This window comes from Paramisgurnus dabryanus, chromosome 1, assembly GCF_030506205.2.
Source record: "Paramisgurnus dabryanus chromosome 1, PD_genome_1.1, whole genome shotgun sequence".
Classification (NCBI taxonomy): domain Eukaryota; kingdom Metazoa; phylum Chordata; class Actinopteri; order Cypriniformes; family Cobitidae; genus Paramisgurnus; species Paramisgurnus dabryanus.
The window spans coordinates 61,017,345-61,044,279 of record NC_133337.1 but is presented as its reverse complement, the minus strand read 5'-3'; the positions used below and the strand labels follow the sequence as shown (position 1 = coordinate 61,044,279).

The window sequence follows — 26,935 nt, the reverse complement described above, 5'->3', positions numbered from 1 at the left end:
TACATACAGTATGTTTTCATAAAAGGCTCTCTAGAATATAAGTCATAAGCTGTTTATGTTGTTTTTAACAGATGTGGTCATTATTGAAGAAAATTAAAAAGCATTCAGATTTAGATTATCATGATGGTCGATCAGTAATGACAGAATTTATTTTTGGGGGAGATTATTTTGCTTTATGATCTTTATTACCGTTTGTAGACAATTCTGTTAAGTTTTATTATATTGCTGAACGTAAAGTCCTAAATCATTTTAATGTTGTCTCTCTTTATTTTCTTGAGCAGTGTGGTTTCTTTAAGAGGACTGTTTACTACAGGATAATGCCAAAGTACCACGCTGTGAAAGTTCGCAGAGAACAGCGCTACGAGTTAAACAAGGCCTTACAGCCTGAGCAAGTACTCGTTAAGAAACTCTGGGTCACCAACTGGACAGAAATGCATCAATATTACTACTGAACTCTTCAGCAGGCTCCGCCCACAGAGCCAGAGGCGTGAGCTGATTGGAGGACTTTTTAATTACCTTAAACAGACACTGGATGTTGGCTTTTGCAGTCAGAGTGAGCTTTTTTATACATTTTTGGCCTGTGTGCTATATCGCCTCTGTTTGACAGATCATCAAACCTGATCTACTTTTAATGTATTCATTTCTTTTCATATTGCTACATTTTGTAATTATTTTTTAGCCTTGGACAGTTTTAAGTGTGTGCTTCTTTGTTGTGTCATGATTTCTCATTCTTTTAGAGTAACTTTTTTTCCAAATCAAATCAAGGTGACTCAAGGAAACTAACTTTGCACCTTACAGTGTGTGGAAGTCAGAAGATGTCTGCTATATTAATTAACTGACATACAGATGGTGATAAACAGATTTTTTAAGTGGTTTTAAATGATCTGAGACCAGTTCTGACCCTATTGAGGAAACAGCTATACGGTACTTTTTGGTTCTGTTAAAGCAAAATGTCTTCTGTAATGCTTATGCTTTTCGGTTTGTACTGCCATTCAGTCCTCCTGTGGAGGAAGTGTGATGCCTTTGTGTGATCAGCATTAAACATGTGAAGGTCCATATTTAACCCCAAACCCCTCAAGACAATTCAAGAACTTTTTAATCTTAATGAATTGTATAGCTTTCTGTACCCGTGGTCTCATGGGATATTCAAGCATCCATTTGACACACACATTAAAGGGACACTGCACCTTTTTTGAAAATATGCTAATTTATTAAATATGCTAGTTGTTATTGAAAGTTAACAAGGGGACTACTTTCGGGCACTGCATAATATCATTGTGCCTCCTGCAGCCATAGTACAGCAGCAAAGTCCTTGATTACGCCAGAATAAGAGTATAGTTCCTAGCCATATCTGCATAGAAAATCGCAACTTTTATTTTTCTGTTGATCTTAGTACACAATGTAACTACAGAAGAGTCAAGTTTTAAATAGGAAACATATTGAAACTCTTTGGTTATTTTTGAGTGTGATGCTAATGGTCTAATCTGATTCAATGGATTTTGCTAAGCTATGCTAAAAGTGGAACCACCAGACCTGGAGATCGGCTGAATAGATTCCAAAATGGTAAAAATCAAATGTTTAACTCTATGGGAGCTGGAAATTACAACCCCAAAACAGAAAAAGTTGGGATGCTGTCGAAATTGTGAGTAAAAAAGTAATGGAATAATTTACAAATCTCATAAACTTATATTTTATTCACAGTAGAATATAGATAACATATCAAATGTTGAAAGTGAGATATTTTGAAATGTCATGCCAAATACTGGCTCATTTTGGATTTCATGAGAGCTACACATTCCAAAAAAAGTTGGGACAGGTAGCAATAAGAGGCCAGAAAATTTAAATATACATATAAGGAACAGTTGAAAGACCAATTTGCAACTTATTAGGTCAATTGGCAACATGATTGGGTATAAAAAGAGCCTCTCAGAGTGGCAGTGTCTCTCAGAGGTCAAGATGGGCAGAGATTCATCAATTCCCCCAATGCTGCAGCGAAAAAAAGTTTTCTGAGTTTCTCAGAGAAAAACGGCAATGAGATTGAAGTTATCATCATCTACAGTGCATAATATCATCCAAAGGTTTGGAGAATCTGCAACAATCTCTGTGCGTAAGGGTCAAGGTCGGAAAACCATACTGGATGCCCGTGATCTTCGGGCTCTTAGACGACACTGCATCACATACAGGAATGCTACTGTAATGGAAATCACAACATGGGCTCAGGAATACTTCCAGAAAACATTGTCAGTGAACACAATTCACCGTGTCAATCGCCGTTGCCAGCTAAAACTCTATAGGTCAAAAAAGAAGCCATATCTAAACATGATCCAGAAGGGCATGCGTTTTCTCTGGGCCAAGGCTCATTTATTATGGACTTTGGCAAAGTGAAAAACTGTTCTGTGGTCCAACGAATCAAAATTTGAAGCTCTTTTTGGAAAAATGAGACGCCATTTCATCCAGACTAAAGAGGACAATGACAACCCAAGTTGTTATTAGCGCTCAGATCAGAAACCTGCATCTCCGATGGTATGAGGTTGCATGAGTGCATGTGGCATGGGCAGCTTACACATCTGGAAAGGTGTCATCTATGCTGAAAGGTTTATCCAAGTTCTAGATACATATGATCCAATTCAGACGTCGTCTCTTTCAGGGAAGACCTTGCATTTTCCAACATGACAATGCCAGACCACATACTGCATCAATTACAACATCATGGCTGCGTAGAAGATCTGAGTACTGAAATGACCAGCCTGCAGTCCAGATCTTTCACCCATAGAAAACATTCGGCGCATCATAAAGAGGAAGATGCGACAAAGAAGACCTAAGACAGTTAAGCAACTAGAAGTCTGTATTAGACAAGAATAGGACAACATTCCTATTCCTAAACATTGGTCCTCCTCCAGCTGTTCCTTATATATGTACATTTAACTTTTCTGGCCTCTTATTGCTACCTGTCCCAACTTTTTTTGGAATGTGTAGCTCTCATGAAATCCAAAATGAGCCAATATTTGGCATGACATTTCAAAATATCTCACTTTCAACATTTAATTTGTTATCTATATTCTACTGTGAATAAAATATAAGTTTATGAGATTTGTAAATTATTCCATTCCTTTTTTACTCACAATTTCTACTGTGTCCCAACTTTTTCTGTTTTGGGGTTGTAGTATATATATATATATATATATATATATATATATATATATATATATATATATATATATATATATATATATATATTAAAGTGGAGTGTACCTTAAGCCACAGTTTATGTGTTTATATGTGTACATATTGAACTGGGACTGAAGAAAATACATTGAACATTAAAAAACAAGTACAAATCAGAGTTATTTCCTGGTTTCCAGAACATTGTTTTCCAAGGTTTTGTTTTTGGTTAGCCAGAAAAGTTTTCTTTATAAAAATAGAAGCTTAAGCTGTATAATCTTGTATTTAAATATTGTATAATAATTTTGCCTGTGTTCATTGCATATCGTGACATTTTACTATTCTGTGGTTTAAGAGATTACGGAAAATACATTGAAAATGCGTCCAGGATTTGTCCATGATCGTTTAATTATTGGTTCATGCACACTGCCAATGATTTTCCGGAATCTGTGCCTGCTTTCACACACATACCGTAAAGATCCTGTGAAGACATGTGACGCATTTAAATTCTTGCGCTTGGTATGTTTTTTAAACAGCGTCTAAAGTTTGCTAATTATCTGTAGTTTTTCTCTCTAGACACCACGTGTGTGCATTTTAGTTTATGACAAGATCATAAGGAGCGTGTGATGCGCTGTTCTTTCATGCTGGTGAATGATCTCAGCTTCGGCACTAATAGTGATGAGCTCCCTGATTTCTGCTTCAGTCCAGTTTGACAATATTTCTCATTGTAAATGTTAATCTGCGTTTAAATTCTTGTGTCAAAGAGCTGAACCATAACTTCTTGTTGCAATGACACGCGCGTACTCATACAGCACGCCCCTTACGGCATAGTTTCTGCCTCTTATTCACAGAGAATGCTTTCCGTTGATGATTTCCGTGAATGTTACAGCAAAGTTACTACTGAAGGTTCTCTTTACGGGAGTGATCCCAGAACATTTACAGGACGTGTTTTTGTTCACACAGAAGGCTCTCTGACAATTTTACAGAAATGTGCTGTGTGAATGGGGTTTTAATCTACCTAGAATTGTTTCACCAAGTGTTTCGTGTAAATGCATATATCGGATATGAGTTGCTGTTAAATGATGTAAGTGGGTCATCAAAACAATCAGAATTGGGCAACAAGATCTGAGGTGTAGATCAAACCTTACAAACCATCCCATCATGTGCAGCGTCGTAATGCAAAACAATGTAGATTTAATTTTTTTAAGAAATACTGTTTAAACAAATTCAATAACTGACCCTTTAGTGTACTTGCAAGTGAATGTCTGTTGTTTTCTATATCATATTAATTGCAGATTACAGTAAATGATGAGATTAATGGAAACAATTCACTGGAACAGTCGACACTGGACAAACTGTACCTTAATCTACATACTGTACTATGATTTTTGTTTTTGGCTGATAAGTGACCAATGATTGTGACAAATGTATTATCAAAGTGAATATATTATTGGCCTTTAAAGTATAAATAATGCCACGTTTTCATGGGATTGTTCAGTGTGCTGGAGATGATGGAGTTGATAAACCAAGGTTAAAATAAAAAATAGGATTTAAAAATAAAAATATATACCATTGAAATTGCCAAACACATGTTGTGTACATTGAGAAAAAACTTGACATAAGTCCCGTTTTATTTTGAACTGTTATTAAACCTTTTATTTGACTGTGAAAACGGTCAGTGAAGGCCACTATTTTTGTGAAAAGTCTCGAAACTCGAAATGACAAGCAAAGCCAGAATGTCTGTACATTTGTATATTCTATAAAGTCAAAAGTAGTAAAATTAGTCATAAATGCACAAAGTAAAACCATAGAAATAACAGAAAATATTCAACACCTGGCAAACATTTAAAATTTGTACAAATAAATTACAACAGCATTCATTGCATAGTCACATGTGACCAGAAAATAAATATACATTACATTCAAAAAGAGTCAGATTTGTTTCCTTCAAAAAAATTAACTAATTTAATGACTGTAAGGTAAGAACCGAATATTTTCTATTATTCAGCGACTTTACTTAAGTTCCATCTGAGACATGGATTTATCCTGTAAACGTTTAGATCTGCTGTATTTATAAGTCAGAAATATGATGCCGATCAGGAAGACAAGAGACAGAACCAGAAGAATCCACTGACCGGCGGCCGCCCCTGCGTCACTCACATTTAAACCAAGAAAATCTACAGTTGTCGGCTTCTTGTCCTCCACTACAGTCACTGCAGATGACAAATAAATGTATGTTAGAGCTAGAGCTTCATTAATGTCAATGTGTAAGAAAATGTAAACATAAACACATTTCATCTGTATTAAAGCATGTCCTCCACATGTCTGAGGGACAATCTGAATAGGTCCTAAATTTATTAATAGATCAATTTGAATTTTTCAAAATCAAAAGATTAACAAAATACAAGCAATGACACATAGAGTAATACATTTATGAGAGAGGGGAAGATAAAAAATCTGTCTAGAGGACACACTCAAAATAGAGAATGCCTTGCAAATTCAACACTTAAAAAGGGAGAATAGGCACAATAAGGTACAATACACAATAGGCCTTGGGTAACGCATGTTACCATGATTCCCATAGAATGGAATGGAAGGAGACGCTGCATTGCCGAAGCTATGCCTTTTGCGTGATTGTGTCTAAAACACGTATGAGAAATCAGTCCAATGATCAGACGATACGTCACAGGCAGATGACGTGGGATCCAGGAAGCTATAAAAGCACATCTGGCAAAGCAGGCTTCAGCTTAAATATTGCAGAAGCAAGGCGTGATATTTGATATTTGAGTTTAGCGGGCCCAACATTTTTCACTTGTGGGCTGGATGTGGCCCGCTGGCCACCTATTGAGGAACCCTGCCCTAGAGGCTGCCATACCCTAAGTAGAATGAGCTCTAGACACACCAAATTAAGCTTCTCCTGTTTCTGATCCATAAACAGAGGAAGGGAGGGAAAGCCTGCAAGACAATAGGCCGTTGCACATTGGCCAGTACTTTAGGCACATAACCGGGTACAAAAAAGCCTTAACCATCCCATGTGCAAATTAAAGGCACGTTGGGGAAACCAAAAGAGCTTAAAGGTAACCCACTCTCCTCAGAGATGTGATTGCCAAAAGAAATACAGAGTGTCTCAAACGCGGCCATGGACAAACCGTCCAGAGCAAAGCCAAGATCACAAACCTTCAGCGTAGACGGAGATAAACTTGCAGAAAATTTTGACCAATTGTGCAGTACAGATCCACTTTCACCTGGTAAAACCACGTCGAGATGAGCTCCACCACCTCAAGGTCAAGCCTCCACTCCCTGATTCAGACACCCGGGCATGTACACATGGCATTCCATAACCACTCCCCAGCTCATGAGGGATGCATCCATTGTGAGCGTGACTCAACAAAACTGAGACCCCAACACTGGAAAAAGGAACCATGGTTTCTTCCATAACACTACGGCACGAGCATAATACATGTGACTTTGGCTTTTTAGCCACCAGTGTAACATTGGATGCTGCAGCCAGACTCTGAAACTGTTTCACATTGGGCCTAGCCTCATTTTACCCATGGTAAAAGAGTGGATTCTATATGAGCAGGAGACAATCGAGCCTGCATGGTCGTTGAATCCCATACAACACCCAGAATCGATGCTGTGCCACCATCTGTTCCAGCTGGGCTAATATTAGCCAGTTGTTGATGTAAATCAAAACACAGATACCCTAGAGTCATAACAGAGCCAGAGCTGCATCCACGCATTGTGTAAAAGTGCGCGTTGAGAGGGCAAGACCAAACAGAAGCACCCGATTTTTGGTACGCTGCCAAAAAACAAACCTAAGGAACTTCCTGTGTTGGGGAAGCATGAAGATGTGAAAATACGTCCGGTCCTCGGACCTAATTTGTGCAAAGATCTGCTCTGATGTTAACCTCCTGAATTTTAATACAGACCAATTAAGTTGACATAAATCCAGATTGGGACATAACCCCAAACCTTCTTTGAAACGATGAAATAATGACTGTAAAAGCCGGACTCCCTGTTATGAGAAGGAAAAGATTCTATGGCCTCCTAGCACAAGGGAGTTTTTACTTATTTTTCCATTATCAGAGCCTGCTCAAGGCCCACGGTGGTGAAAATAAACCTTTTAAATTGAGGCAGTAGCAAAACTGAATTTTATAGCCCCTCTCTATAGTGCGTCTGATCTACAGCTAAAATCTCATCTGGCACCCTGAACAATTTGACAGCCAATATTGACAACAATATTAACACCATATGTGGTGGAGTTAGCAGACCGACAAGGTCCATTTGTGATCCCCACTATCTCAGCCTATGCTCTGCCTCATCAGCAGCGGGTCCAGAGCCAAGGGGAACCAACGGCCGAACTGCGGGAGTGGAGCCTCACACAATGCACACAGACAGTCCCCTCAAAAGCTCACCGTGCACAGTGGCGTTGTGAGGGGGCTTTAGCGATTTAAGCCCTTTACATATTGCCAAAAGCATGTGATCTTTTGATGATTAAAAAAGGTTTTAGTTCACAAATTCAACTGATTTTCTTCTTACTATTTTTTATGTTTTCTTAGTACACAAATTCAGACTATTTGCAGTAGATCAGCGCTTATTTTACACTTGATTTATTTAGTTAAAAGCATCCTTGAGGCTTGTTGTATGTGTTCCGGCCTGCAGGTGGCACTGTTGACAACACAAAGTTATTTGATATCAGCTTTTATTAGGTAGAAATAAACAACTTTTCCACCAAATATTCATATTTGCCTGTTCAGGCACAAAGGTCTTGTGTTAAACCGCCTCCTCTGTCACCACAGAAAAAACTAACATTTATTCATCAGCTTCATGTGATGTTGAACATGTAAAGTGATGCACGGTCTCTGTTCATATGTTCTTTACACATTGTAACCTATATGGTCATCTTGAAAGTTTATGATTAAAAATGTGAACGAAAACAAAAGCGATTAATTATTATCATTAAAATATGAAATGACAGATAATAAAATTCATTATGATGGAATTTTTACGACCCTGTCTGTCAAAATAAAGTCTAACACAACAGAATAGAATTGTCTATGAGAAATATAACCTAAAAATGCACTTACTGTATGTTATTTAGAGCAGTGCTTTAAAAATTTTTTACAAGGTAATATTTTCCAGGTTGAAATAATCAACCTGACAACACATTCTAGAGAAAATGCAACTGAGAAATGTCAGAATAAAAAAATTGAAATGCAAAAAACAGACACAAAGCAAGGGTTGATCAACAAGAAAAATAACAGAGGAAATGACAGGCAGAAGTGAGGGAAAAAAGAAAATCAAAAAATTGACCTTGGGGATTTCTCAGGTGGCTAAGCCCCTCATTCCATCTGAGCCTAACAATGCCCAAAAAGCTGAAGCTGGATTTTCTGGGTGCGATTTTATAGCTTCCTGGTTCCTATGTCACACTTCTATGACATATTGTCTCAACATTGGACTGATTTTGTATACATGCAAACAAGCAAAAGGCGACTCAGCGCAAGTTCCCTCAAATCTATTTCGTAGCAAGTAGAAACATTGTTTTATTCCTCAAATATTTAACTCTGAACATTAAATTATTAGTTTAGTAAGAATTAAGAATTAAGTTGTAGTAAGAATTATCTTATTCACATTTGATTCAAAACTAGTTTTATTACAATTCATCAGACTGATTTTCTACACAGGGCATTGATTTTTCAAACAAGCAGGAATTGTGTGGCAAACCAACATGCATGAACTCATTTACATTTGTACGGTGTCCAGTCATATTCAGGCCATCCCAGGACTTCTCCGTTCTTCTGGTTCTCTTCCTTCAGCCATTCAATAAGAGGTTGGAAATACTCCATCAGAGGCTGGACGGACATCTTGGGCTGGCCGGTGATAAGAGTCATGGCTTCTGGCCAGGGTTTACTGAAGCCCATCTTCATCACATCACTGGGGGCAGAAGACAGACAACATCAAACGTTGCTCTTTCATTCGTCTGTGTCCATGTGAAAAACAGAAAGAGTCTCTGAATGATTCACTCACCCCAGCAGTTTTCCTGCCTCTTTCGACTGATAGATGTCACAGTTGTGGAGCGGAGCTGGCTGACCCGCGGCTTCACACAGGGCCTTATGGAACTGAAACTGGACTACAAAGCTCACAAAGTACCTGGAGCCAAACCAAATCAACAGCCATTTAGAAGACTTGAACACATTCAGGAACAATAGAGGAGCAAACCCTTTCAACTATTTAACTATCGATTATCAACTTTCAATCGTTTAAAAAAATATATTTTCTACTGTGCATGTTTTAGTGCGGACGTTTTTCATGATCCCATTTTTCAAACTTTAGTCGGTGTGTAATGTTGCTGTTAGAGCATAAATAATGCCTGCAAAATTATAAAGCTCAAAATTCAATGCCAGGTAATATATTTTCTTTAACGTAATTCGCTTTCAAGGATTACAGAGAACGGCCAGTTTGGACTACAGCCCTCTACTTCCATTCCACTTCATCTGGCCCCCTGAACAATATATGAGTTTTTGACTAAACTCCACCCACAGGAATACACCAGTCGCCCGCTAAGCTCAAACGGCTCTTGCCAAGCTAAGCTGCTGTCGAATCACAACACACTAAACAAGCTACACAATCAGAACTTGTTGCTTATTTCTGAAGGGGGGACTTCATAGAACAAGGAAGACATCAGCCCATTTTTAGTACAGTGAAAACAGCACTATAGAGATAAGTAAATTGTGTGAAAAATACAGCGTTTTTTACACATGAAAAATGTATACATAACGTGCACCGTACACACAATCAAAGATTAAAAAACACAGGAAAAACGTCCGCTTTAAAAAAAATTTAAAAATCAGATTGGCTGATATCATTCGATTCATTAGTACTCTACCTGACATAAGGCACGTTAGCTGGGATGTGAAACTTTGCACCGGGGTCAAAGTCTTCCTCAGTACGGGGAACAGGTGGACACAACCCCTGGTACTTCATTCTGAAAGAGCGAATAGAGATATCACAGTTTATTATAACACAACTGATTATCAATGGTTTATCAGAACAAAACGGGTGAGAGTTCAAGTAAGAACATGGTCTATAGCAGTGTTTCTCAACCCTGGTCCTCAAGGACCCCCCTTCCAGAAAGTTTTAGATGTATCCTTATTTAAAACACCTGAACCATCTCATCAGCCTCCTTCCAGAATGTCTCCCTATCAAGCTAATAATTTGAATCAGGTGTGTTAATTAAGGCGACATCTAAGGCTATGTCCACACGAAGCCGGTGCATTCCCTATCCTTTCAGTCCGTGTAGTATATATGCCGGACCAGTATGGGGCGCTGTAATTCTGCCACAGATATACACTCTACACGGAGAAGAAGACTTTGAGCATGCGCATAACCAACGTATGGTGTTGTCCATTATCGCTTGTTGGTCACCACAATTGCATAGAAGCAATAGATTTTGCTGTAATAAAGCTAGTAGGCTTTAGTAGCTTCTGTAGCACGAACACAATCACGTAGTCCGCCGTTATTGTTGTTGCTGTTACGTGTGATGCTTCCGACACGTGATGCGTTTTCGCTTCACAAATATACAGATTGGCTGTACAGACGAAACCGCAAGGGTGTCGGTTTCAGATTTATCCACTTTAGGACCCGGTTTCAAAAAATAGCGGATTCAGTCTCCCAAAACGTCGGATCCGTGTGGATGAAACGCCAATACGATAACAAATTTATACGTATACAGTGATACGCGTCTCCGTGTGGACAGCCCCTAAAACATTCTGGAAGGGGGTCCTTGAGGACCAGGGTTGAGAAACACTGGTCTATAGTAAACAGTGTGGGGGGTAACGCATTACAAGTAACGTGCATTACGTAATAATATTACTTTTCTGAAGTAACGAGTAAAGCAACGCATTACTTTATAAATGTACACATTAATATTTGAGTTACTTTTAAAAAAAAGTAATGCAAGTTACTTTTCAGTTTAATTCATTCAATTTAAAAATAAAATAATGTACTGAATTAAAACGAACATTTTAACGTAGAATTACGCACTCTGTGCGACTGAGCGGAAACAGTTTGAGTCAGAAACGATGATGGCAGGCCTGAGTTTGACATTTTTGCCATCATAAAAAACATCTGCAAGGCCTGAAAGAGATCAAGCCTCAGCCAAGTAAGAAAAAGTAACGCAAAAGTAACTTAAAAATAACGCAAGCATTACTTTCCATGAAAAGTAACTAAGTAACGCAATTAGTTACTTTTTTGGGGAGTAACTTAATATTGTAATGCATTACTTTTTAAAGTAACTTTCCCCAACACTGAAAGTAAACAAGCTCAAAACATTTCATAACCCTATTTACACCTGTTTATAGAGTTGTCCCCTTGTGATCAGATTGACCATCAGGTGTGTATCAGGTGTAAACAGGGCCTATGTTTAAACATGTTAAAGGAATAGTCAATTTTCTTAAAAGAAAAATCCAGATAATTTACTCACCACCATGTCATCCAAAATGTTGATGTCTTTCTTTGTTCAGTCGAGAAGAAATTATGTTTTTTGAGGAAAACATTGCAGGATTTTTCTCATTTTAATGGACTTTAACAGGTTATTAATAATAGAATAATAATAATAGAGCCCAACATTTAATACTTAACTCAACACTTAACAGTTTTTTTCAACGGAGTTTCAACGGACTATAAACAATTCCAAACAAGGCATAAGGGTGTTATCTAGCGAAATGATTGTCATTTTTGACATGAAAAATAAAAAATATGCTCTTTTAAACCACAACTTTCATCTAGATCCGGTCGTGATACGTCAGCGTGACCCCACGCAATACGTCATGACGTCAAGAGGTCACAGAGGACGAACGCGAAACTCCGCCCCAGTGTTTACAAGTGTGTTGAGGAGGACCGTTCCGACGTTGTTGATACTAATTATTGTCTTTGTGTCAGTTTATTGTTTAAAATGGTCTGCAAATGTGCGTTTTATATATGTAACACGTGACCTCCCTACGTCACTACGCATTTACGTTAGGTCATGCTGGACCGGACCGGACCTAGATGAGAAGTTGTGGTTTAAAAGAGCATATTTGTTATTTTTCTTGTCAAAAATGACAATCGTATCGCTAGATAAGACCCTTATGCCTCGTTTGAGATCGTTTATAGACCTTTGAAACTCTGTTGAAAAAAACTGTTAAGTGTTGAGTTAAGTATTAAATGTTTCTCAATTAAAATGAGAAAAATCCTGCAATGTTTTCCTCAAAAAACATAATTTCTTCTCGACTGAACAAAGAAAGACATCAACATATTGGATGACATGGTGGTGAGTAAATTATCGGGATTTTTCTTTTAAAGCAACAGAGTTTTTGCTCTTTGCACAGGTTAGAAGCGTAATTGTCCATTACCCACTGTCATAAATACTGAGGCATAGCTGGCTCTGATTGGATTGTAGGTCTGCCGTAAAGCAAGTTTTTGTAGTATTCACTCGGACTACAAAACCGCTACCCGACGGTTGGAAACTTCTTTAGTGCGGTTTTGGCCGATAGAGGGCTGCAAAGCGAATGTGAAAGTGCTGTTCACCCTGTTTAGAGTGGATGAACGACTGAAACTGTTTTGGAAGCATTATTTTAAGGTAAAAAAAACTATTTGGTGTTGCTTTAAGAAAATTGAATATTCCTTTAAGTCTTCTGTCACCTGAGGTTCCACCACTCTTTGTTGTATTCTGAGCTTGAGACCCGGCCATCAAACACCTTCCACCTCCACTGGTCCATCAGATAACCGAACGGCAGGAAGGCGATCTTATCCAAAGCAATGCTCATCAGGAAGTTAATGGTGCTCTCTACAGATCAGTAAAGACCAATGACTAAACACAGTGTTCATCCACAAGAGAATCATGTTTCTTGAATGCCTTGAAAACAGCATTTGACTTGGTTTTATGTTTGTATTAACAATGTTATATAGGTAATATACAATGATCTTATTACAACTAGTTAATTTTGACATGCAAGTGTATGTTAGGGATTATTTTACCTTTGTTGTCCTCCACCTTGTCCAGCAAACCAATGCTCTGCAGATGTTTAGGTGTGGACACCGACAGGGCCAATACATCACCAATGGCCTCATGGAATCCAGGGTTAGCACCATCACGGAAGGAGATGGGTTGATCTTTATACTGTAGGAAGTATTGAACGTGGCCCATCTCATGATGAACAGTGATGAGGTCATCCATGGTTACCACCGTGCACTGTTTGATCCTAGAGATGACAGGAAGATGGAAAAGGTTCACGGTAAGGTGTGCAAGATAACACATGGGAAGAAAAGGTTAGCAGGAGTTGTTGTTTTAGTGCTAACATTCTTTGTTTATCTTATAGACACTAGTATGTGAGATTGTGGTTTGTTTAGCTTGGCAGACAATTTCATGATAGTTTAAGGACAAACATCATCCTGCCTGTGATTTGCAGCCAATCCTGGACAGTTTACGTATCTGCTGGAAGAACTAAACACTGCAGGCCCTCGTAAAGCCAAAGAGACTTGATCCCATAACAAAGTGAGCTGTTTTGTTGTCTAGTGCGGCCATTCCCAAACTGTGGTCCGCGGACCACTAGTGGTCCGTGAGGGTTCTGCAGGTGGTCCGTGTAAAGGCAAAATAAAATATAAAATATTTTTACAATATATAAGAATAATATATATTTTTTAAAGAATATGTTTTAAGAATCTGTTGTATTGATGTGATGACCAGTTATAGTTTTAGTGCTAGTAAGCATTTTTAGAGGTGCAGATTAATTCAGGACTTTGTGTAGACACATTTTATTATGAGTATTATGAGGTGGTCCGCGAAAATTCTTGATTACAAATAGTGGTCCACACACACAAAAAGTTTGAAAACCCCTGGTCTAGTGCTTACTGTATGTACCCGTAGGCAGCTGCCTTCTAAGTGAAGTGGAACCTTATGTGAGATAATGAGAGATTTTAAATTCTCTACATAGATAGCAGACATGCGCACAGATTTTTTGATATCTAACATTAGTTCTTGAATTTACCAAAACCATTCATTTGTTGCTGCAAGTGATTTCACAGCATTTCTTATTTAAACAGTACAGTTTGTCGTTCAGTATGAAGTAAGTTCACGTGATATCAGATGGGCACCTGAAATCTTTGCGATTGTAGAAGTCCCAGGCGGAGGCGTGACACACCACTTCACGGCCGTCTGTGGGTTTCTCCAACATGGACTTCTCCCAAAACTCAGGCGGCATGGGCAGAAGACCCAGTGAGGTAAAGAACCGGTCTGATTCGTTGAACATTCGCCTGGCGTTCCAACCCTTGAAGAACAAAAGATCACATCACAGCTAAAGTGCATCCTTATTTTACACTTATTTTACATGAAAGAAGAATTTTTGTTTTCAGGTTTAACCTTGTTACCATAATATTAACATAATTTTAAGGTCATGATGGGAAAAGGAATGAACTCTTCAATGAATTTCCAAACCCAGGGCTGTTAAATGCTTTATTCTGATTGGTTGAGAAATGTTTCACGGTCATGCATTATTTTTCGATAAACTCACAGCAAACCTGTCAAATGTCTTGTGGTAACCATGGTATAAACTGAATAATTGACACTGGTCCTCAATGCACACCCGTGGTGTAACGGTACACTGTTTCATGTTGTGCCACATTACCAACTTCTTTTAATCACTTTTGCTTGTCAGAGGTCACAGTATATTAACTTTTAAATGCATGTTCTGAATGTTTAGACTTGACAGACTTGCTGTGGGATCTGGTAGTAGATGGAAAGTGTGTTTGTGTTTTCCATGTTGTTCTTACCTGAGCGATCATGGCCGGTGTGGCGTCCACTTGTGTAGCATCAGGGTATGGAATGGCAAGATCCATAATACTGGACCACGTCTGTGCCCACATGTTTCCTGAGAAAGCAGAAGAGATGAAACCTTATCTAATGTGAGAGGTGGTTTAGTTTCTCTGACCACTGAAGAAAACCACTGGCCTTGAAATTCCAAGCCATTGAATCTCCAGTCATGTGGAATCATCTCATATAACACAAACAGAAGAGCACCCTGTTTCCCACACGCGCTTCCCCGAACACTAATACACCTACAATCACATATTCAGTCATGCGTAATGATTTTGAAAGCACATTCAATACTGTTGATTCCTTTGGAGTTGCTGCAGAAAAGAAGTTCACACTTTGGTGTTTAGCCGAAATCCTCTCAACTATGATAGGAGTTTGCTTTGATCTTACTGTATCATGTATTTAGTTTATGTTACATTGCCACAGTCCAGTGAGCAGTGACTTTAAGCTTTATTTTAAGGATTGTTTGTGGACAGCTGAATTCAGATTTAGATGTATATCATTTGACTTTAACAAAGCAGAATTAAAATGGTAGTTCAGAGAAATTCATATACAGTAACAGCTGTGTACTGTACTATTTTATACATTATGATTTCATGCAACCAGTGTTGGGTAAGTTACTCAAAAAAGTAATTAATTACTAGTTTCTAATTACATATTGAATCATGTTATTAGATTAGGGTACAAATTACTCTCTCCAAATAGTTTTTAATTACTTATTGCTTATTACTTTCTAAATCCAATTATGATACAAAGATCGTCTCGAAAGGGTTTGATAAAATCATAAAAGTATATCCATTATTCTGGTCACACTTTTTAAAGGTCAAATTCTCACTATTAACTAACAATTAACTACTTTTGCCTCAATATACTCAAACTACTGCTAATTAATACTTAGTAAAGTATTTTTATTTTTAACTCAATAAAGTATTAAAAGTACAAAGGATACATAACAAACATGCATTTTAACCTTACACTTAAAATGTTGATGTTAAATCCACTATTATATATAATTGATCTACAGTCCATACACAGTATTTAGTTTAATTCCATCAAAATTAACTGCTATTAAATTACTGGAAAAATAAGAGTAATCCCTTACTTTTCTTTTTTTTGAGAAAAGTAATTAAATTACAGTAACTAATTACACTAGTTACACCCAACACTGCATGCAACATACTGCATAAACTATTTTAATAAAATGAATGATTTCTATTTTAAAATTTCATCGTGTTGGTGGCAATAAACTTGATTTAAAGAAATATAAATAAATGATGAAAAATCGGTAACACTTTAGTAAACCTTAGTGGGAACACTTTACTTGAAGGGTTATTCATAACATTTTCATGACACATTCATAATCACACGTGCTATGAACATGAAGTGTCATTAAGTGTCATTCATTCAATTATGTAATTTTTAATGCAAAGATGACAATGTTTGAGATGTCTTTGTTATGAAAACTTGACTTTAACCAATACATCATAACTTGTCATGACAACTTGACATTACCAAGAGAACCTAACTGACCACTTTTTACAAGTGATACAAATTGCATTTGTCATTAAAATGTCATGAAGTTTTAATACTCTGTCATATAGTTTTATAACAGTGTCATAAATATTTTTCTTGACCTCAACTACAGTGGTACAAATATAATTTGTCAATAAAATGTCATTAAGTGTTAATACTTGTACAAATAGTTTTATAACATCATCATAAATATTCTTCAGTTCATAATGTTTTTAAGTTTCCTTCACGTGTTTAACAAATAAAATAAATAATTCAATAATAATAACTGAAATGGATACAATTATATTTTATTGCATTTGGAGATTGATTCACATAAAATTAAATGAAAACAGTACAATAATAGGTTAAGCGATGCAGTGTTGGGTCCATATCGCTGCAAAGTTAATTAATTGATTTAAATTGATTAAATGTTTTGTTAATTTTTTCTTCTATGTCAGAAAACTTCAGAACCCTCTGTGTGAAAAGAACAAGTTCTGTTATTTGTCAGTTTTTATGCATTGTGCACATCCATAAAATTAAGTATAATATTTTGACGTGTCTATTACATTTTGTTAAGATATTTAAAATTATTTGACAGTATTGACATTTATTTGACAGTGTAATGTTATGTTAACCCATAAAGCTAGGTAAGTTGGATAATTATTCTGCTATGTCATGTTTATGACAGATTTATGAGACATAAGTTATGATGCATTGGTTTATGTCAAGTTGTCATAACAAAGACAATTCAAACAATATCATCTTTGCATTCAAAATACATAGTTAAATGACACTTAATGACAGTTGTCATAAATGTACATAAAATCCCCTTCATGTTCATGACACGTGTTATGTCATGATTATGAAGGTGTCATGCCAGTCTTTTAACCCCCCCCACCCCTTTACCACATTAGAAGCAATGAAAAATATACTGTAGTTTTGTACCATTTATTAATTCTTGTTAATGTTAGTTAATGTCAATAAAGTTATTCATATTAGTTCATGGTGCATTAACTAATGTTAACAGTTACAACTAACAGAAATTAACATGAACTGAATAAATGCTGTAAACTTGTTTTTCTAAAAGTTGATGTTAGCTAATGCATTTACTACGGGCCTGTGGAATGCTTTATTCTGACTGCATTACCTCCTTAGGTGTGCCTTATTTTCAAATAATTAAATGGCCATTGTAAATGTTTTTCACATACAGTATCAGAAAAGTATAGACATTAGCTGGATGACTGAAGCTTCACATATCAAGAATATTTCGAAGGCAAACAGAAGAAATTGTATTCATATATGTTGCAACTCTTACCAAGAAGATGAGCAGGAATGGGTCCTTTAAGATTGATGCGCTCTGCTCCATATTTCTTGTACAGGGCTCTACGCACGTAAGCATGAACATTGAGGTAGAGCGGTTCCAGATCTTTCCACAAGGCTTCTAGATCTTGCTCTAATGTGGGGGTCTCATACAAAGAACGCCAGAACGCCCCATTATCTGTGTGACCTATAACAATGGAAAAACATTCAAAGCTTTTAGCGCACTTACAGTACAAAATGTCAGTAGACAGAAAATGATTTGATCACACCTCCAGTATTGCATCAGGCTTTATACAAAAAGTGCTTTTACTGTATATGGAGGCATTTACCATTGCTCCGTGCAGCTAAGTTGGCAAGCTCAACATATCTTTTGTAGCTGCCGCGGAGTTCTCTGCCCGAGGCGTTACGCCAACCCTGCCAGGCAAACAGCAGTTCATCATAGTCCCTGGACTCTGCCATGATCTTATTCAGATCTGAAACACAAGACACATGCAAGAAGAGCCAAGCATAAGAGAGGCAGAATTCCTCTGATCATCAGACAATGTGAAAGATCATCAGTTACAGTTAGTTTGATAGTACTTTTTAAAAAATCTACTTCATATACAGCAGTTTAACCTCCACACATACTGTACTGTAATATTTTCAATGTGTTTTTGAAGCTGAGCAGTAAGAGTATTTACACTGTAAAATGTGATTTTAATATGTTGTTATTCAAAGTGAGTTTTACGATGTAAATAGTTTTGGGATGTTAATAGTATGGATTTTGTTTTATGGTGCTATGAGGCTACTGCAGGTGGAATGAATATGTAAGAAATAATTAACAACGGGCCGCCCTGCTGAAAAAAAACAATAAAACCATTAAAGAGAATTAAAATGGTTTTATTGGGAATTTTATTGGTTCTAATGGAATATGGCCCAAAACACACTACAGTATATTGTTTTTTGTTGGTCTTTATGTATTGGTTCTAATGGAATATGGCCCAAAACACAGTACAGTGTAGTGGTTTAATGGTACAAGCTAATGGTTTCTATTGGTATTTTAATGGAAACCATTAGAATTTTCTGTAAGGATTTTTTTTTTTTTTTTTTTGAGCAGGGCGTTGAATTATTCAAATAATTTTATTATTTTCAAATAATTCAAAGGACCGTTGTCAATGATTCCACCTATACCATGAATACCACAGACATTGCTCTGGTGGTATTTTAAGACATTTGAAAGGTCAGGTGTGCGTTTATCAAAAAATAATCAACCAATCAGAATAAAGAATTCAACAGTATAAAGTAGTATTACAGATAATGTGTGTGTTATGCTTACTGTATGTGTTCACCTCAATGTATTAACATCTTAAATCTGATGCACAGGTTTAATACCATTTAAACGCGATTTCCCCTATTTATATCAATACTAGTGATGCATCTTGTTATATTAAATATCTTTGCCTAAAGTGTCTGCCAAGCATGCTGTATTAAAAGTTCAACGTGAACTCACCTGGATCCAAAGACAGACAATCTGATTTACTTTTGCAAACTGTTGCCACACTGTATAAGGTCTCCATGGAGGCTAGCAAATTGTTGTACTAGGAATAATAAACATAAGAACATATTTGATCATAAAGAAAAAATTCCCATAATCTGCTTTAGTTCACCCAAAAAATTTAACTCTGTCAACATTTCTCCTCCCTCATGTTGTTTAAAGCCTTTATAAGTTTCTATATTCTGTTGATCACAACAAAAGATTATTTGGATGGTAAGCACACAGTTGACTGTACCCTTTGCCTTCAATAGTATATGTTTTTTCTATTATGGAAGTTAATGGGTACCGTTAGTTAAGTACTCATACAGGAATAGGTTTAAAACAACATAAGGGTGAGTAAATAATGACAGAACATTCAATTTTGGGTTAAGTTTTCAATAAAAAATTAAGCATAATATGGAATAACATGGATTAGCACTTAAATGTTTTAATTTACACTTCAAATAAATAAAGCTGATTAAAGTATTTTTGTATTTGAATTTGAATTCAAACTAATACAGTACGTGGAATTTCTACACTACTCATGTTACACTTCTCCCATCTGCTACTGGTCATACAAAATACATAGTCCAACCCAAACTCATGCTATTGGTTGAAAAAAACAGCCTGTGTTAGGCTGGTTGGAGATGCTTGGGTTTATCTTTCTTACCTCTTTAAGTTCTTCTTCAGGAAGAGCAGCTCTTTCAAGATCACTCAATTCAGTCAAGATTCTCTTCACATTTTCATCCTGGAAATCGCTGGTGTCAAACTTGCGGGCCTCTAGCCCATAGATATTTGTGTGATTGGCCATCTCCAAGTTCTTCGTCAGCTGAAACCAGAAATGTCAGCATGAGACACAGAGAGAAAGTTTTGCTGTACGTACAGAACGTCTGGGGTCTCACCATGATCTGCTTGTTGGCTTCATTGATGTCAGTGTTGTAGGTCCACGAAGCCTCAGTGTAAGCATTCCAAACCTTCTCGGCCGTGCTGTTGTAGTCATCTAAAAACTTTTTTGCCAGAATTTCATCCGTTATCTTACCTGAAGGGTTTTAAAGACAAAGAATGAGAAGGCTTTATGTTCAACCAACCCAGTCTCACCCCATGTCGTCAATATTTGACGACACTTGACCATTCGTCATATGTTGACGCGAAGGGTATACCTTTTGCGTCATTTTTTGACGAACTGGGGACTTCAATACTATTACGTCCGTTGCATTCTCTTTCCTATTTTCTTACCATTTCCGCGTCGGTTTAGGGTTAGATTTACATAATGACATCCCTACCCAAACCTAACTCTAACCCCAACGCCAGGTGACAACCGTTTCATTTCGCGTACCTAACTCTAACCCCAACGCCAGGTGACAACTGTTTAATTTCGCGTAGACTGTTTAATTTTGCGTAATCTAACCCTAAACCGACGCGAAAATGGTAAGAAAATAGGAAAGAGAATGCAACGGACGTAATAGTATTGAAGTCCCCAGTTCGTCAAAAAATGACGACATGGGGTGAGACTGTGTTAGTTCAACACGACAGTTTTCTGTTGTATAATCTTGAGATGAAACCATAAGATTGTGTTGATGAGCTTACCGATGTCTTCAGGATAGCCTTCTGGTACTGGTGGTACCCAATTAAAATCAGGCCAGCCCAACGTCTCATTCTTATTCTGTTCTTGCAGCCAGTTTATAACGGGTTCAAAATATTTCATTAAGGCACTGGCGTCCATTTTGTTAGTGCCCACAGCCTCTTGTAGCACCTTCGTCCATTCCTCTGAAGATCCGGCCTTCAGGAGTTTCCTTCCAAACAAAGTTAGAACATTTAGTTCCAAAAACACAGCCTTCCTCATGTCAACATACAAGAAATGGACCTTATCTTATAATGAGGATTATTAGTCTTAATGCTCAACACATACTCTAAAACAGCTCCGGCCTGTGTGGATCTGTAGATATCACACTTGTAGAGAGGTCCAGTATGTCCGGCTTCTTGACACAATTTCTCATGGAACTGGAACTGAAGAATGAAGCTTACAAAGTATCTGCGAAAGAAACCATAGGGACAAAATTATCTTCTCTGTGTTTCTGTAGCAAAACTGTAGCACAGCTAAAACCATACGTTTTATTCTTAGTGAGAACACCAAAAGCCAATCATATACACCGAATGCACTGTACATTTGTGTGTCTGACAAATGCATACAGTACTGTACATGTAAATGTATGCTTCACATCTTTACAGCCAGTAATAAGATTCCCACCTGATGTAAGGAGTGTTTCCAGGAATGTGATATTTTGCTCCAGCATCAAAATGCTCCTCTGTACGTCTGACTGGAGGACAGATTCCTTGATACTTTGTCCTGATACAATGGACAACAGATATGGTCTCTTGAAAAAACTATATTGGTTTCCACAAGAATCAGCTAAAGTAACTGCTGGCAGTTTACCTGAGATGCCACCAGTCTGCGTTGTAACGTTCAGGCGGCGTTTGTCCGCTAAAAACTCCCCAGCGCCACTGATCGATAAGGTATCCGAAAGGCAGGAAGGCAATCTTCTCCAAAGCCATCTTAAACAGGTAATTGATGTCGCTTTCTACACAATTTCAATCGCATTAGTATTTGGGGTTTTTTTCAGAGTTTGATTGATTTTTTCCTGAATGTCTTTCACCTACCATTATCTTCGGTCAGTTGGTCCAGAAGTCCAATAGCGTGCAAATGTTTAGGTGTGGAGACAGAAAGAGACAGGACATCACCTATGGCCTCATGAAAGCCAGGATTTGCTCCTCCCCTGAAGCTCACCGGTTGGTCTTTGTACTGGAGATAATATTCAATATGGCCCATTTCATGATGTACGGTGAACAGCTGTTCCATGGTCACTATAGTGCACTGTTTGATTCTGCCAATGAAAAATGCACAGACTGCTTTACTATCACATAATCACATTGTTTTGGAAATGGCAAACAAATTGTAGGTTGAGTCCTTTAAAGACAGCAATGTCAGCTCAACCTAGGGGTGTCGCTAGACCCCTTTCACTAGGGCACAAGTGTAAATCTGTTGTGCCCCAGCAAAAATCTTGAATTTGTATGCATTGCAACATAGTAGTGACCCAATTCACCCTAACCCTGACCCACGGCCTTTAGGCAGAGTTAAAAATGCTGTGAATTGTCTTTGGGATGTTTTTGTTACGATGTTTTTGCTCCCTTGTCATCCTCCTCTTTATTGTTTAACCCATGCCACCTGTTGTCCTCATTAGTTCTCCCCTATTTAAGGTCCTTGTGTTTGTTGTTCTGTGCTTGTGCATTGTTTCATGCCTGTGAATGCTCTGTCATAGTTAAGTCTTGTCATATTCAGTGTCTTGAAGATTTAGTGTTCAGTCAGTTTATTGTTAAGTGTATACCAGTTTAGTGTCTTAGTCTAGTCCTGTTTCCAGTTGAGTGTTTATTCTGTCATATTAGTTATTCTGTTTATGTTGTTTTGCTCCCTCGTGGGCCTTTGTTTTCTGTTTATTTAAATAAAGTGTTTGTGTTTATCCAAACCTCTGTCTGCGCTTGGGTTCCCTATTACACACCATAACAGTGTGTCGCTCGTCTCTTTCAAAAGAGGGGTTTCTAAATCTTGTTGTCATAAAACAATGAGTACCATCCACTGCAGTAACTGACGAGAGACGGATGACATGAACTCCATTGCTTCCTTCTCATTGGTAGTCGCCCCAGAAAGTTCCTCATCATTTGCATAAAGTTAAGCTTCTCTCAACTTTGTCGCGTGGCTGGACATGCCCATCCAGTCGCCAAGAGTCACGTCACTTGTGTCGTTGGAAGCCGCTGAGCTTCCTTTGAAATCAATGAGAACGCGTCACTCTGCTACTGATAGTCACTGCTAATGTGAATGCGGCTTTAAGCAAGCATTGGGCTGCACAATTCTGCAATCATCATGCTTTTAAGAGAAAGTATAAGAGAAAGTTATGGGGGGCACATGTCAGGGACATGTGCCCCCCATAATTTTTTCTCAACCGGCGATGCAAGTATGGACTCCAACTATCTGTTACAGGATACTAGTGGCTCCAAACAGTACTTCAGTTGTTTGGACACACATTATAACATGGACTCATTCCAATGCGTACGTTTGAGGCTGGACAGCCTGTTTGTTAAATCAATGAAAAGACATCAGATGCTCCAACTAAAGTCAGCTCTGTGCCCCACTAAGACTCACATTAGCATACGAGACTTGAGTACCTGAAGTCCTTGCGGTTGGAGAAGTCCCATGCAGACGCATGACAGACCACCTCTCTTCCATCAGTGGGTTTTTCCAGCATGGACATTTTCCAGAACTCAGGCGGCATTGAAATTAATCCCAGAGAGGTGAAGAACTCCTCGGCCACCCGGAACATGTGAGTAGCGTTGTAGCCCTATAGGAAAGATGCATGTTTAACCCTCTCTGGTCTCATTAAGGAATAGTATTATGAAATTCAGATTTAGGTTTGTTAGCTTACCTTAGCAACCATGGAGTCGGTCACATCTACATTGGGCTTGCCAGGGAAAGGAATCATCATACTGTAGATGTTGTTCCAAGTCTGTGACCACATGTTCCCTGAAACCAAATACACAGCATATTTACAACTGTTTTCACAGAGGCTGAGTGTTCTTGTAGCTCAATTGGTATTGCAGTGCATTAGCAGTCCAAAGGCTGTGGGTTTGATCTCCAGGGAGCTTGTAATGCACCGTAAGTCACTTTGAATAAAAGCACCTGCCAAATGCCAGTCAAATGTTGCAGTCTGAACTGAATGGCTTGATGGAAAGTTGGAGGAAAGGAGAGAAATGGTGTCACATTTAAAAGGGCCCATATTCATGAAAAATCTTAGAGCAAAGAGTTGCTCCTAGTGACAAAATTTTTACCAAATTCTTAGAAATGTGGGTGTTTCCCCTTAAAATTTTTAAACTCTGATGTATGCGTAGTATTACTAATACAACAAATGTGCCTTTATGTCAGAAATGATATTTTTCACAATGTTATGGGCTTTACCCAGGAGATGTGCCGGGATTGGACCCTTGAGGTTGATGTATTTAGGACCGTAGAAATTGTAAAGCTTGCGGCGGACGAAGGCGTGCAGGTTCTGGTAAAGAGGTTCCAGCTGTTTGAACAGGTTCTCAAGATCTTGCTCAAAGGTTGGAGAGTCATACCAAGAACGCCAGTAATCACCTGTGTCTTTATAGCCTGGGGAGAACAGGTGAGAATCAGATAATGACTAACCTTTTGTTATCTCTTTCCTCTTTTCATTCATCCAAAAGAATGACTTGCTCACCATCGCTCCTGGACGCATTGTTACTGAGCTCCACAAACCCAGGATAGTGTTCCCTGAGAGGAACTCCAGAGGCATTGTGCCAACCCTCCCAGGCATACAGAAGTCTTTTATAGCTTCTTGAGGTAGCCATGATGTCTGTGAGCTCTGAGATGACAAATAAACAACTTCAATGAACTGTAAACAACTCAAGCTAACTCTACCGTAATTCCTAAGATTTTTGAGATGTGGTTTAAATTTAGCAAATGAGTCCAAAGCCCCAGATGATCAAATGCCTTGTTTTTTACAACTTTTGTTCCAACTGTGTTCAGCGCAGTCGCAGAAAGAGATTTTCTGCTGTATGTATGTGTATACAGAACAACACACATCTGTTTCTGATGTAAACAAGTCCAAACAACAACACCATGCAAAACATTAACTAGGCCTTATTAAAGGTATAGCGGAAGATTTTCTTTTTCTGGGTGGATAATCAAGACTATCGGTCATCCCAGTTGTCAATCATCTGGTGATATGTTGACGTAAGGCGGTCGGTCGTACATGCTCGTCCCTAGGTTTGCTTTCTGCACATACGCACTTTCAGGTGTATATGTGTGGTGGTCTACGGTTTCAACCATTCATTGAAGCTCGCATTCTCACCATGTTTTTTCAAAATGTCTGAGGGTCGCAAGAGAAAAAGTGTCTACGAAATGTATAACAAGAAGAGAAAGGCCTCTGAAGAAAGAAACAAGACCAGAGTGTTTTTGGGAGAATATTTCACACGCTGGTGTGCGCTAAAAGCACAGATTGGGCTTCCCACGTTAAGTTTCTACTCGACAGGTAAAGTTTGGCATGCTATTTTGATTAAAATCACTGCTAGTAAAAGTTAATGTAAGCTATGATTAGCGATGCTAGCCCTGGCACAAGTCACGAACCGTGCAGACACGGTAAACATGCCGATAGCAACTTGTAAACAGAGCGAAGAGAAGAACTAGGCTCCTGCATGCTCTCTCTCGTGCACAAGTTTAATAGCCATTCCCTCTCTAGAGCAGGTGGAGTGTTGCACATGTGCATTTTTTTTTTTAGTGGAGGGGGGCATTTCTTTTTTAAAAATCAGGAAAATCTTTCGCTATACCTTTAATATTAGGTCATTTAAGAAGTTTTTACAAACATACCTTACAAAAAACACTACAGGTGTGCATCTTAACGCAAAACAATGTCAATGAAATATGTTAAAATTAAACAGAACAAGGTGTTTTTAAATTAAAGCAGCTCAAACATGCATTTTAGTCTGGGACTAGGATAAGCCCTGTCCGGGAAACCGCCCCTTACTGTATGCCTTCATCTAAACAAGCAGCGTGCACGTTTTTCGTGATGTCAATTTTAAATGTTTTTAATTGTGATTAGGGCAACTCTTAAAATATCAAGCTTATTGCTGAACATTACAAATGCAATGACCAATTCTCATGTAAACCTGACACGGTAATGTAAACAAAACTGAGGTGTGTGTGGTTTAGCTGTCCCTACTGAAAATAGCTAAAGCCAGCCTAAGCCTGGTTTAAGCTGGTGTAGCAGGCTGGTTTAAAGGGGTTTTGGACACTTTTTAGATTAGCTTAGCTGGTCTGGCTGGGAGACCAGCTGACCCGCCATACTGACGAAACTGGAAGCTTGGCCAGCTTGGCTAAGCTGGTTGGCTGGTCTTTGCAGGTTTAAGGTTTACCACTTTAAAAACATGGTTAATTTTCATAAGGGAGTAGCTGGTTTAAGCTGGTCTTCCTAACCTGGCAAAGCTGGTTAAACTGGTAGGACTGACCAGCTAAGATCCGCTTGCCAGCTAAAAAAGTGTCCTAAAGCCCTCTAAAACCTGCCTGCTACACTAACTTAACCAGCTAAAACCAGGCTGGGAGTCTTTTCAGTAGGATAAATAGACTTAAGTTTTAAATAGTTTACATTTTCACATTAACGGTTACTTAAGCTAGGCCACTTTTTAAATATGTGTGTGTAAAGTTTTTTATTTACATTTATTAACATAACTTTTGGTGAAAACAGAAGACAATTTGAACAGAGCGTCTAATCTTCTCTGTGAGTAATGCTGTCAATGCATTTTGTTATGTTGTTACTTGACTGTAACAAAATTGTTGCTCAGTTCTTATGTGTAAATGTTTCAATATACATGTGGGCATCTGCAAATTAAAACATTAAAAGTTATATGACCAATAGAGGTTCCAAATTTCACAGGTTGATGTCTCGGCTTAATACAAGAAACATGACATAAATTATGTCTGCAGTACTGAATCTCAGCTGGTTTTCATCTGT

General features: G+C 38.0%; 2 protein-coding genes across 3 annotated transcripts in view; one reads left to right on the top strand and one right to left on the bottom strand.

Moving 5' to 3' along the window:
* The window catches only part of itga3b (integrin, alpha 3b), a 45,421-nt gene extending 43,823 nt beyond the window's left edge, over nucleotides 1–1,598 (top strand). Inside the window, exon 25 of one of the 2 annotated variants that reach the window (XM_065242764.2) lies at nucleotides 282–1,598. In XM_065242764.2, the coding sequence (XP_065098836.1) occupies nucleotides 282–452 (171 nt within the window). In that variant the 3' untranslated portion in view covers nucleotides 453–1,598. The remainder of the gene's footprint in view (nucleotides 1–281) is intronic. The other variant, XM_065242765.2, reaches the window with a different exon arrangement.
* Nucleotides 1,599–4,790: 3,192 nt separating this feature from the next.
* ace (angiotensin I converting enzyme (peptidyl-dipeptidase A) 1) overlaps nucleotides 4,791–26,935 on the bottom strand; it is a 31,513-nt gene continuing 9,368 nt past the window's right edge. Inside the window, exons 4-25 of the mRNA XM_065242744.2 lie at nucleotides 24,647–24,790; nucleotides 24,367–24,558; nucleotides 23,837–23,934; nucleotides 23,580–23,752; nucleotides 22,020–22,243; nucleotides 21,796–21,940; nucleotides 21,610–21,708; nucleotides 21,271–21,393; nucleotides 20,949–21,154; nucleotides 20,264–20,400; nucleotides 20,032–20,190; nucleotides 19,338–19,425; nucleotides 18,178–18,321; nucleotides 17,844–18,035; nucleotides 14,974–15,071; nucleotides 14,299–14,471; nucleotides 13,183–13,406; nucleotides 12,847–12,991; nucleotides 10,052–10,150; nucleotides 9,193–9,315; nucleotides 8,912–9,099; nucleotides 4,791–5,375 (exon numbers count right to left, since the gene is read on the bottom strand). Of these exons, the coding sequence (XP_065098816.1) occupies nucleotides 5,176–5,375; nucleotides 8,912–9,099; nucleotides 9,193–9,315; nucleotides 10,052–10,150; nucleotides 12,847–12,991; nucleotides 13,183–13,406; nucleotides 14,299–14,471; nucleotides 14,974–15,071; nucleotides 17,844–18,035; nucleotides 18,178–18,321; nucleotides 19,338–19,425; nucleotides 20,032–20,190; nucleotides 20,264–20,400; nucleotides 20,949–21,154; nucleotides 21,271–21,393; nucleotides 21,610–21,708; nucleotides 21,796–21,940; nucleotides 22,020–22,243; nucleotides 23,580–23,752; nucleotides 23,837–23,934; nucleotides 24,367–24,558; nucleotides 24,647–24,790 (3,374 nt within the window). The 3' untranslated portion in view covers nucleotides 4,791–5,175. The remainder of the gene's footprint in view (nucleotides 5,376–8,911; nucleotides 9,100–9,192; nucleotides 9,316–10,051; nucleotides 10,151–12,846; nucleotides 12,992–13,182; nucleotides 13,407–14,298; nucleotides 14,472–14,973; nucleotides 15,072–17,843; nucleotides 18,036–18,177; nucleotides 18,322–19,337; nucleotides 19,426–20,031; nucleotides 20,191–20,263; nucleotides 20,401–20,948; nucleotides 21,155–21,270; nucleotides 21,394–21,609; nucleotides 21,709–21,795; nucleotides 21,941–22,019; nucleotides 22,244–23,579; nucleotides 23,753–23,836; nucleotides 23,935–24,366; nucleotides 24,559–24,646; nucleotides 24,791–26,935) is intronic.